Source organism: Chrysemys picta, chromosome 3 (genome assembly GCF_011386835.1).
Source record: "Chrysemys picta bellii isolate R12L10 chromosome 3, ASM1138683v2, whole genome shotgun sequence".
Classification (NCBI taxonomy): Eukaryota; Metazoa; Chordata; order Testudines; family Emydidae; genus Chrysemys; species Chrysemys picta.
The window spans coordinates 44,188,548-44,201,269 of NC_088793.1; the positions used below are offsets into that span (position 1 = coordinate 44,188,548).

The following is a 12,722-nucleotide window of genomic DNA, read 5'->3' on the forward strand; positions in this document are numbered from 1 at the left end:
CTCCTTCCCGCCATAAAGCACTACTGCATTCCTCCAGCAAGCCTGGACAATTCCCCCCCCCCCACACACACACTTTAGGTGTGGTGCGGTCATTATAAAATGAAGGCAAAAACAACACAGGTTCTCTCTCCCTCTCTCTCCTAAGAAGACAAAGAAACTTTGGGAGGGGATCCTGATCAGATGATTTGGTCAGCCCTGTTGCTGGGAACCCCCACATGGGAAGGATTTTAGATCGAACTAGGTCTAGTTTGTTAAGTTTTAGGTACTATAAATCATTTAATCTTTACTTCTCTTATAACGATTTCTGACTTCAATGCCTTATACTGTCCAATTATCACTTAAAATCTCCCTCTTTGTAGTTAAATAAACGTATTTTATTTTTAAACAAAACTAATTTAGTGTTATGTTTAAACTCAACTGTTTGGGTAACTCCAGTTAAGAATCAAACTGTTGAATATTGACCCCTTAACAAGGGCAATGGATATCTATTATCTGAACTGTCCAGGTGAGGCTGGACAGTGCAGAACATCCTTTGTGTGGGAAAATTCAGAAATGGGAGTGTCTTGGAGTCACCCTGCAAATGGTAACCATGGCTGGTGGAAGCCAGAGTGTGACCAGAATGTTGCTGGCTGGTTGCAGCTATACACAGACACTTGGTGTGAGCTGCATGCTGGATGGTTATTTATGAGGGGTCCAGGTTGGGAGCTACAGCAGAAAAGCATTGAGAGGCACCAAAGATTGCAGGGCAGGTGGTGATACAACCCCTTGCTAGTCTGGACTGTACCCTGGAATGCGACAACTATATCATGCAAGATTTACTATTTTCAGAGAAGCAGTCAGTTACAGCCAACTAGATGTGAATATTTTAAGTCTTAATTACTTTGTATAAACAAAGTATAATTTAATCCAAGCATATAACAGTTACTAACCTGAGTAACGTATCTTGAATCCCTTCTTATTGGTTGCATGGTCAGTTGACCAGCGAAGATATAGCTGATTATTTCTGCTTGTGAAGTTTAGCTGTCCAGTATGATTTCCACTTAAAGAAACCAACAAAGGGTTTTGCCCAGAAGAACCTTTACAATCAGGAAAAGTGAATGTTAATTTAAAAAAAAAATGTAGCTCTTCTGTAATGAGATACAGGCTAGTGACAAAGACTTTTGAGCTAAGCTTGATGCTTCTAATACTCAAACTAGAGCTTTAATGAAAGAAAATGATCCCAAATCTTCCCTGGTACAACTCCACTGACTTCAGTGGAGTTAACCCAGAGATGAATTTAGTCAAAAGCGATTTTACATCACAAAAGATATGCTAGAAAATATGTCTAAGACTGGTGATTGGTAACTATATTAACTCTTCCCCTAGATTTAGTACCAATACTTGGATTCAATTAAAACTTAATGCATGAGTAAATAAGAAAGAATTACACCAGGAGCATTAAGCAATCTAAATAGTATTTTTTTTTAAAAGAAAACAAACACATTGCTCAAGCCACTGGGGAAGTTCCAGGGAAAGCTGTGGCTGTTCTCTAATCTGGAAGATGTGTGATGAGTAGTGAGGAGACAGGGAGAATCTTAATAGCTTTCCCCCACTAATTACTTCTTTGACCTCTCAGAGCCTGGGAAGCTTACAGAGAGAAAACTGGCAATTTGAAAAGATTGCAAAATTTTGTTTTTATAATAAACCATTGTAGATTGCTAATGAATATTTTTATAACTGTAGATCTTAAAAGATCAATTGATAAAGGAAAAAAGAGTGTCCAAATTATATTTACAACAAGACACTTCAAACCATTTGATAATGATTAATATCCTTTTGGGTATCCTGGTAACATGATGAAAATATGCCCAAAGTGTACATTAATCAGTTGTACCATGCAGTCTTCTTGCTTAATAAGAGTAGACATGATAATAGTCTCCAAATACATAAAAGTATGTTATGATGTGGTTTTGGACCAATTGCTCTCATTAGTCAATGACAACAGAATAAGTAGTAATCATCTTAAACTGCAGCAGGAAAAAATTAGTTTAGAAATGAGAGGAAAATGTTATGAGACCAGCCAATAGAATAAGGTAATAAAGGGCTGTGAAATCATCTTTATTAGATGTACTCAAGACTCGTGATACACATTCTGCTCCAATATAAAGAGAATGGACTGGATGTCTGATTAGAGAGCACTTGGACTGTAAATAATTCTATGAATATAAACATATGGTATTTCAATCCAAGAGAATTGCCTCACCAGGAATGGCAACATTACAAAGATAACGTGCTAAATTCTGTGCTCAGATGCCCACATGTGATTTGCAAGAATTGCATGTGATTTCTCAGCACAGGATTTGGCCCAAGAATAGTAAAACAGCTCTCTATCTAAACTATTATCTAAACTCAGGTGGCAATAATCTATGGTAAAATTTATGGGAATCGAATGGCACACTTTTTTTTCTTCAAAAGCTAGGTTCATAATGAAACCAGATAATCATTTATCAAATTTCTTTAAAGAGATATTAAACTGTCCACTCAGGTTTCCATTTTTTACATTTATCTAATAGGACTGGCCTAACAATTAATCAGCTGCTTTTTCAAAAATACTGTAATTGAAAACAACACTGGGTACCAAAGTTTAGATGTGAAGCAGAATAGTCATTTGGACGTTCCAAACATATGGTTGTCTGATGGCACCACATTCTGGAAATTGAGTTTGTCTCATATCTATATTCATTGTTTGTATTCAGATGATAGTTAAATAACTCTTACCATCAAATATTTCCAATTCATCAAACTGTTTTTCACTCTGAAACATTTCTACAAAAATAGAGATGTTATAGCTTGGTTCAACTTTAATAGTCCAGGAGCAGGTCTGAGAATTGGGGTAGTTGCCTGGGTAACCTGGACTGAGGATCACTCCAGATGATTCTGTACGGATTTCATTTGCTGGACATTGTGCTAAAAAAAAAGAAAGAAAAAGAAAAGGAAAAAAAATGAATACACCTTTTGACTTTTTACAACCTTTACTATGTTTCAGAGGTATAAATGAAGACTTCAGCATCATTTTTCAATTTTTGGTGTCTTTAAATCATATTGTACTTATGCACTAAATGTGCTGATCCTTCACTCAATGCAGCCAATGGTAAAACTCCCATTAACAGATAGAGGAACAGGACTGGATCCGAACTCAGCACTCCGATTTATAAAACAAGCTAATAATAAGAATATATAAAACAAAGATCTCAAGACACTCCTTACCCCAATGAGTTTACAATCAATTAGACCATATGTACCCAAGTGCTGATGTGACCACCCACATGTGTAATGTTTACCACCCAGATGTGTGTACATGTGTTCTACTTAAACTCTTATATTTGAAAATTTGGCTTGTCCCTTCCAACTGAGTTCTGAAGAATCAAATATTCATTTCTTTTTTCTATTTTTTTGGAATGCAAAATTCAAGTCAGGTCAAATGATTACTATCCTAACACGCCCATTAGTCAAAAGAGATAAACTGGCAAGTCTAGCAATTTGTTGGCATGCAATGTTATTAAAGGAAATAAAGTGTAAATTCCTCAGACAATATATTTACCTTCAATTCAAGAGTAGTTTTATTCAGCCAAGTGTATATAATTCCCCCCCCACCAGTTCTTTTAACTTTTAATTTTAAAGCATCACGTATGAGATTCACATTGTACATATTGATATTTATCATCTCTTATAGATGACAAAGAATTACACTGATCTTAAATGTCTTTAAGGGCTTGTCTACACAAGGAAACTAGTGCACACTAAGCAAAGGTGTGAATTTTAATCGCACTAACTGCTCCATCCTAACTCTCCATGTGGACACTCTTCCTGTACACTAAGAGTGCCCTCAGGTGGTTTAGCTTAGTACACTTCTAAAGTGCATTAAGCTAATGCACACAAAGACACTTTTAGTGTGCAGTAAGTGTGTCCACAGAGAGAGTTGTGTTGGAGTAGATAGTGCACACTAGCAACTCTGCACCAGCTACTGCAGGCTTTTCCCTGTTTAGACAAGCCCATAGTTTATGATCTAAATTTTGTCTCTGATTCAACTAGTCTCCTGTTGGTCAGTTTTTCTTTAATCTTTTGTCTCTGTGTCAGGAGGGATCTCTTTACATCTGCTGGTATCTATGTTCTGATTTTTTCCCCAATATTTCATAATACATTATATGCATTTTAACAATTGTGTGTGTTAGATTTACAAACATGTCTCCTGAAGGATTACCAAACATACCAGGAAACTGTCTGGCACAGTCCCTGAATGCTGACATAAATTAAAGGATATGGAAAAGGTGAATAATAAAACAAAGAAAAAACAAATGAAAGGTGGAAACAAACAGTACAGAAAAAAACAATAAAATATACAGATGGCTATCAAAAGTAAACAACCAAAAAACGAGACTGGAATGGGTTTTCATTGGTTCATTTTTATTAATTATTATTAACGTTATTTATTACTTAACATTGTGACTAAGACCCCTAATCAAGGACTAAGATCCCATGTGCTAGGTGCTGTAAAAAGACAGAACAAAAAGACAGTCCCTACCCTAAAGTGTAAGACAAAAGAGAATAGATGGATACAAATAGTTAGAGGAGTACAAGGAAGCAATGAGAATTACTGGTCAGCATGATAGACAGTGTCTTAGTAACGTCAGCAGCCTAGCTGTTATCAAGTTTTTTGTAGGCATCATGATAGAGGAGAGTTCTAAGGAGGGATTTGAAGGAGTATAATGAAGTAGCTTTGTAGATGTTTATGGGGAGCTCCTCTCAAGTGTGAGTGGCAGCATAGGAGAAAGCATGATGGTGCTTGTTTAAAAAAATAGCAAGTGGGCAATAGAGGCTAGCATGGTGGTGGTAGTCTATATTTCAATAGTGAATGTCAGATGATAGGTCGGTGCAGATAGGTCAGGAAGGTCCTTAAAAGTTAAGACAATATCTTATGTTTGATATGATAGAGAAGGGGGAGACAGTGGAGGTATTCAAAAAAGAAGGATGACATGGTCAAAACAATGGGCTGGGAGAATGTTTCTTTGCCGCAGCATTCTGAATGGCTATGAGTGGGACAAGTTGGTATTTGCCAAGGCCGGATAAAAGAATATTGTAGAAATCGAGATGTGATGAGAATCTGGGCAAGAGTTTTAGCATGTGAATGGGTAATAAAGGCCATATCTTAGAAATGATATGCAGAAAGAATTAACAAGCTTTAGACATAGCTTGGATAGAGGACCTAGAGAAAGGTACAAGTGAAAGATGACACCCAGGCTATGGGCTTGAGTGACAGGAAGGATGGTGGTGTTGTACACTGTGATTAGGAAAGGGTGCCTTGGAAGAGGGCTTGGGGGAAGATTATGAGCTCTCTTTTAACCACATTGAAGTTGAGCTGATGGCTATACCTCCACAAGTAGATATCAGAGAGAAAGTCTGAGAGTTTAGTTTGTACTGAAGGAGACAAGTCTGGAGCAGAGTGGTAGATCTGTGTGTCGTCAGCATAGAAATGATAGTTGAATTTATATTTGCAGTTGACATGACCCATGGATGAGGTGTAGAGGGAAAAGAGAATGGGACCAAGAACAGAGCTCTGTGGAGCCTGCACAGAAGGTTGGATGTGGGATGAGGAGGCTCCTCCAGAGAATATACTGAAGAAATAATTATAATGATAAGAGCAGAACCAAAAGAGGGGACAGAGTCACAGAAGTCAAGGAAGGAAAAGATTTTTAGAAGGAGAACGTGGTTGACTGTGCTGAAGGTCACTGACCAGTCAAGGAGGATGAGAATGGAGTACTGGTTCTGAGCTTTCTCTAGGAAGAGGTCATTAGAAACTTTGGTGAGAGTGGTTTAAATGGAATGCAATGGGTGGAAGCTGGATTGGAGACAGCTTAGGGTGAAACTGGAGAATAGAAACTCCAGACAGTGATTGTAAACAATACATTCAATGACATTAGAAAGGAAGGGGAGACAGGGTGATAGCTGGAGAGGCAAATACGGTCAAGGGCTTTTTTTTTTAAATATGGGAATAACTAAATCATGTTTGCATTGCAAAGTGTAAGGTGATGCACTTGGGGATGACTAATAACAATTTTAGTTACAAGCTGGGGACGCATTGGTTAGAAGTAACGGAAGAGGAGAAGGACCTAGGGGTCCTTGTAGACCGCAGGATGAATATGAGTCGACAATGTGATGTGGCGGTGAAAAAAGCCAATGCGGTCTTGGGATGCATTAGGCGAGGTATATCTAGTAGGGATAAGGAGGTCCTGCTTCCATTGTATAAGGCGCTGGTGAGACCTCATTTGGAATACTGTGTGCAGTTCTGGTCTCCCATGTTTAAAAAAGATGAACTTAAACTGGAACGAGTGCAGAGAAGGGCTACTAGGATGATCAGAGGAATGGAAAACCTGTCGTATGAAAGGAGACTAGAGGAGCTTGGGTTGTTTAGTCTGACAAAGCGAAGGCTGAGGGGGGATATGATTGCTATCTTTAAATATGTCAGAGGGATAAATACAAGGGATGGAGAGGAATTATTCCAGCTTAGTACTAATGTGGACACGAGAACGAATGGATATAAACTGGCCGTGGAGAAGTTCAGGCTTGAAATTAGACGACGGTTTCTGACCGTCAGAGGGGTGAAATATTGGAACGGCCTTCCGAGGGAAACGGTAGGGGCGACAGACCTGTCTGGTTTTAAGATTAAGTTAGATAAGTTTATGGAGGGAATGGTTTAATGGTAAAACATAGTAGCCAAGGAAAACCAAGCAATGGTACGTAATAGTATAATGGCCAACAGGGGTCTGGCTGGAGACTCTTGCCTACATGCTCGGGGTCTTACTGATCACCATATTTGGGGTCGGGAAGGAATTTTCCTCCAGGGTAGATTGGCTGAGCCTCTGGAGGTTTTTCGCCTTCCTCCGCAGCATGGGGCAGCGATCACTAGCAGGGGGGTCTCTGCTGATTGAGGTCACTGAAACACAGGATTGGGGACTTCAATGGCAGAGTCCAGGGAAGGGTTTTGTGGCCTGCAGCATGCAGGGGGTCAGACCAGATGATCATAATGGTCCCTTCTGACCTTAAAGTCTATGAGTCTATGAGTCTATTAAGGAGAAGAGTAAAATATGGAATGAAAATGGGCATGAAGGAGATTAGGAGATGAGATAGAATGGGGTCACTGGGGCACATGGAGGGGTTAGAGGAGGACAGCAAATGAGAAACTTGTGTGTCTGTGACAGGGGACAAGAAAGAGGAGACAGTTGGAAGGGAAGGGAGAAGAGAAGGCAAGCTGAGGGGCGGGGGAAGGTCACATACTTGATACTTGCCTCTTCAGCTTGGGAGTGAAATCCTGGTCCCATGGAAGTTTACAGAAGTTTTGCCATTGACTTCAATGGGGTTAGGAGTTCACCCTGGGTTTTCCTCTAGGAGTTAGCTTTAAACAGATTCAATTGACAGGGAAATAGGTTGTGTTATATAGGTCATGTCCAATCCGCATGCTTTGTTCCAACCACCCAATTTACTTCCAGAAAGCAGGTTGAGCCCATCTCCAGCAGTGCAAATGGAAAATAGAAGCCCAGGATTTCCACTCAGTTAATCCACCTAAAAGGTATAAGCATCCAAGTCTATCTCTTTCCTTTTCTAAATAGTGTGCCTGTACACTCTCAGGGTCCACGATTGTGACAAATCTCTGAGAGGTTGGCATACCTCCATCCATCTCCCAATATACTTCTTTTAGACACAGCCTGCCAGATTCCAAACTGCATAAGTAATATGGTAATATGTGTGCGCCTGGGTGGTACAGCATGGTTCTTTTCTGCTGGAATTTATATACAAATGTTTGGAAGCTTCTCCCCCTAAAAAATACCATAAATATTAGTATACTGAACTTTTTAAAACTTGCACTAGAAATTTAGCTTCAGCCCTTACAAACTAACTTCATTCACTACTGCACTGTCACAGCTTCTAGATCAGGTGCCTCCAATCACCTACCTCCTGGAGGGGTAAATGTTGGTCACCAATGCTTCACAATGTCTTCACGCACATGGGTTACATGATCCATCAGCCTACCTCACTGATATAGAGTCCTTCTCTGGATTTCTATATTAGTGAAGGAAATGAGTGGCTGTTGGGCCTACTCTGCTTTTTATGCCCTCACTGTAGGGGCACAACAATGTACAGCTCATATGGACACTGCTAAATACAGAATTCTGGGCTCAAGTGCAAGAGACACACACACCTATGGTGGAATCCATGTGGTCAAAGGCATCTCCAATAAATTTAACTTATTGTAAAGTGAATAACCTATCTTTTCTTCTAATTACTGTCTCTAAAGTTATACTAAGGCATGTTTTTAGAAAGAAAGTTGTGGACAAATGTGTACAAAATATATATCTCTATTTGCACACCTAATTTTTAATATTTTACCTATTATTGCAGTAAATAAGCATGACGATGACTTTGGATGGGTAATAGGTCATTTACATATGCCATTCCTGTGATCGTGCTTGAAATCATAGTAATGAGTCATGCAAATTAGATGTACAATTTAATGTTCATTTTTGCAGATATACTCTGAAAATGTAGCTAATATATCAGTTTGATGTTACTTACTATATTTAATACTAGCTTAGGGGCCAGCCTGTGCCCTGCTGCTCTTGGGTGAAAGGGCAGATGAAGCCCCCTCCCTATGTGTTCCTGTGCAGTAAAGGGCTATAACTGAGCACAGGGATTGCTCCCTCAGTGCATTCACTCCTGGGATATAAAACACTCCAAAGATGACAGAGTGGGATGAGAAGAAGGTGAAGCCAGTAACCACCTCCCCAAGTAATAACAGGCTCTGCATCATCCTTGTCTTAGAGCAGTGGTTCCCAAACTTTAACAACCAGTGAACCCCTTTCACTAAAATGTCAAGTCTCACAAACCCCCTCCTAAAAATGAATATTTCCAGCGATTTTCTACTTTACCTGAGTATAAATTATAAAAAGAAGTGATCTTGGAAATATAAAATGTGTTTTTATGACATGCTTATTTATTATTTATTATTATTATTTATCATCACAGTATTTTTATTACATTATGAAAACAGTAACACGCTTCCAAGATCTCACTTTCATAGCTTGTATCACTTTGAATAAACCTGTTATAAGACAAGGCTCCTATGTTTCATCAAGGAGTATCAGATGTGAAACAGCATAAAGGTATTTAAGAAGCCAACTCAAAGACTTCCTCCTACACAAGCATTCAGGTCTTGAGCAGTCCAGGCAAACAACGCACGTTACAACAAAGCTCAAACTAGTTCTTCATAATAATTTTAAAAACAATACTAGCTGCTTATTTATTTTAAAAACAGCAAAAAATATCCACCTCCCTTTCCATTTCGTATAAGGAGTTTTGAAGTTTAAATCTCCTCAGTGTGATAGATATGCTTGCTTTGATCTGCTTAGTTCTTGGAAGTCCAGCGGCTCCGGGCTGCTTGCCCCGTATTTCCCGGGGTCCCTATGGACAGCTCTGTCCGCCATTAGGGATTTTTTTCCCAAGAACCCCCTGTAACACTTCGTGAACCCCCAGGGGTTCACAAACCCCAGTTTGGGAACCACTGTCTTAGAGGCATATTGTATTGTAAGCTCTTTGGGGATTTTGTCTTTATTTGTTCTATAAAAAGTCATGCAAATCCATGACACTATATTATTAATAAATAACTATTACTAATTTATAATAGTAATAAACACTGTGGTGTGATGCTGGTAATACTAATGTAAACAGATGTATAAATCACAGCACATGGATCTGCTTTTGTTGGACAATATTGGCCTCATCTTTAGCATAACATTTGAAGAGACTGTAGTATGTTCTTCAGCCAGATACAATCTCACTAACTGCCACCATGAAGGATGTTGGAATAAATGATCTGTTAGAAGTACATTACCTGTTATCTACCTATCAGTCAAGGTATTTATATTGTACTCATCACCACTGTATTTGTGTCCTGTACAGATTCTAAAAAGGATAAACATGAGGATCTCTACTCTCTCTTCATCTCCTAAATTGGCCTTATTTTTTCTACATTATTTTTTTTCAAAAGCTAGGGAGAAAGAGATAAAATTTAGCAACAAAGTGTCTCTGAAGTCTAAAGAACCAGTATACAATATTAAGGTCTCATATAAAATATTTCATGATTAGCAATTTATATTTATATTCTGTTAATTTTAACAGAGCATTTTGCATAACAGTTTATCTGAAGAAAAAGTAGTAACTCTTGGATGTGGTGGAATGTATGGTGTAAGCAATTTCTTTTACATATATATTTCAATCATTTTGTTATTGCAGGTGTAAAACTCACAGCTGTCTTATTTATTGCTCTGTATAAATATCTATATACAACCTGTATCCCAGGTCCGGATTATGACATTCTGAGACCCTAAGCTATGTCAAATATAAGAGGCCCCATACCATAAAAAAATTAATTTATTATTTTCACAGAAAGGACATTGAATATATAAACATGAAAGCTTTATATTTGTATATATACAAAGGCAAAGTTGTAAAAATAGAATAATAATCTAACTAAAACACATCTTGCAATATGCCTGTTTGCATTATAAAATAGTTTCAAATTAACATATTTTTATCTTACGAAAACTTTATATCCACGGCAAACAAAAGCAGTTACAGTTACACAGACAAGCTTACTTAATGGAAGCAGTACAACCTAGAGTATGTCTGTTTGCACATCACATTAGTTTTAACACTGAAATTTAAAACATTTTCTATTGTGATTTTTGGAGAGCAAAGTCATTGATGATGTCCTCAAAAGATAAGCTACAGACTTTGTCACTTTTGATGCAGAGAATGCTTAGGGCAGATGTCTGCCTAGAAAATGCTGCAAGGAAAGCTATCTTTCTTCACGTTCGCTTCTCTAGCCTCTGTCTCCCCCAGGACCACTAATTAATCGCAAGTAAACACCTCAGACACACAAAGTGATAACAAGCTATATGTGCAAAAGAACGAATTTACCAGAAAAAAGACTGGTAATCTCTAGACAGGCATTGAGAAAGTGAGAAAAACTAGCCTACATTCAAGCAAATATAATGAATATTATAGGCTTTAATAGCCTATAAATCATATATACACACAGTTTGAAATAACTTGCTCACCAAGTACTCAGAATATATATATATCTATATATATCTTCCTTCACTTCTCTCAAAACCTTCTATGTATTCTTTCATCAGCACTCTTTGATATTTACTACGAAGGTTCCCGAAACTGACGGAGGGAAGTCAACACAAATTTATCCTCCTCAAGATCCACTCAACCCAAAACTCTGTGAAGCATGGATAGCACATGAGGCAGAAAGCAGCATACGCACTAAAATAGACAATTGTACGTACGTTCAGATCAAAAGAAGAAAGAACACACAGTGGCTACGTCTTCACTACGTGGGGGGGGGGTCGATTTAAGATACGCAAATTCAGCTACGCGAATAGCGTAGCTGAATTCGACGTATCCAAGCCGACTTACCCCGCTGTGAGGACGGCGGCAAATCAACCTCCACGGCTCCCCTGTCGACAGCGCTTACTCCTACCTGCGCTAGTGGAGTACAAGCATCGATTCGGGGATTGATTGTCGCGTCCCGACGAGACTCGATAATTCGATCCCCGAGAGATCGATTTCTACCCGCCGATTCAGGCGGGTAGTGAAGACGTAGTCTAACACTTAAGAAAACGAAGAAAAACAGGAGTGAAGGCACTATATGACTGAGCATGCTGGACCGTAAACAAAAGATGGAGGCCTTCCGGCTCTTACCAGCCAAGGGGGATGCTATACATGACATCATTCCTAAGATGAGTCTCATACAAGTATGAGCTTGGCAGGATTGCTTCACAACAGTGCCGTCTCTGACCTGACATTTTTCCTTATTTTATTGGCAGTGCAATTATTTATTTATTTGATGATGATGAGGGGCAATCCCTCGATTCAAGGATAATCTCTACCACGGATTTACATATGGGTCCTGAGATGACTCAGGAGTTGGATCCTGGAACCACAAATCCACTCGCAGTTGGTACAGACATTTTGTGGCAGACCAGCTGCCTGTTGGGAGAAAGTTATTTCGTTTTCCTTCCTTCTCTCTCTCTTTTCAGCTTCGAGGGCAAGGCACTTCTTGAAGCGGGCCACTGCCCGATGGAGGATATGGCACCATTGGGGTCGGTTGATGGCTTGCTCCTCCCAGCTTGTGATGTCCGTATCAGTTTTCTTAAGATATGCTTTCAGTGTGTCTTTGTAGCGTTTCCTCTGACCACCACGGGATCTCTGACCATGGGTGAGCTGAGAATAGAGGACTTGTTTTGGAAGCACACAATGTCCAGCCCAGCGAAACTGGTGCATGAAGATCATTGCTTCAATGCTAGTGACTTCAGCGAGGATGCTGGCATTAGTGCGGCGATCTTGCCACTTGATGCAAAGGAACTTCTGGAGGCATAATTGGTGGTACCTCTCCAGACTCTTAAGGGGCTGTCGATAGGTCACCCAGGTTTCACATCCATAGAGGAGTTTAGGAACAACAATTGTCTTATTTATTTAAATAAGTTATGAAGACAGAGTCAGAAATTTACCAGTAGAAGCTGGCCAACAAAATACTGCATTTAGGAGACTGATAGCAAACTTACTCGTACAAATACTAGTTTTACAAGTGCAATTATGTTTTTTTCCTCAGCCCTGGCCTT

The 12,722-nt window shown here is 39.1% G+C and overlaps 1 protein-coding gene across 5 annotated transcripts in view; it reads right to left on the reverse strand.

The window, feature by feature from the left end:
* Positions 1–12,722, reverse strand: part of CSMD1 (CUB and Sushi multiple domains 1) — a 1,932,406-nt gene that overhangs the window by 170,667 nt on the left and 1,749,017 nt on the right. For all 5 annotated transcript variants that reach the window (XM_008163737.4, XM_005289701.5, XM_065587776.1 and 2 more), the window contains 2 exons: positions 2,758–2,946; positions 930–1,076 (listed from right to left, as the gene is read on the reverse strand). In XM_008163737.4, coding sequence (XP_008161959.2) covers positions 930–1,076; positions 2,758–2,946 — 336 coding nt within the window. The remainder of the gene's footprint in view (positions 1–929; positions 1,077–2,757; positions 2,947–12,722) is intronic.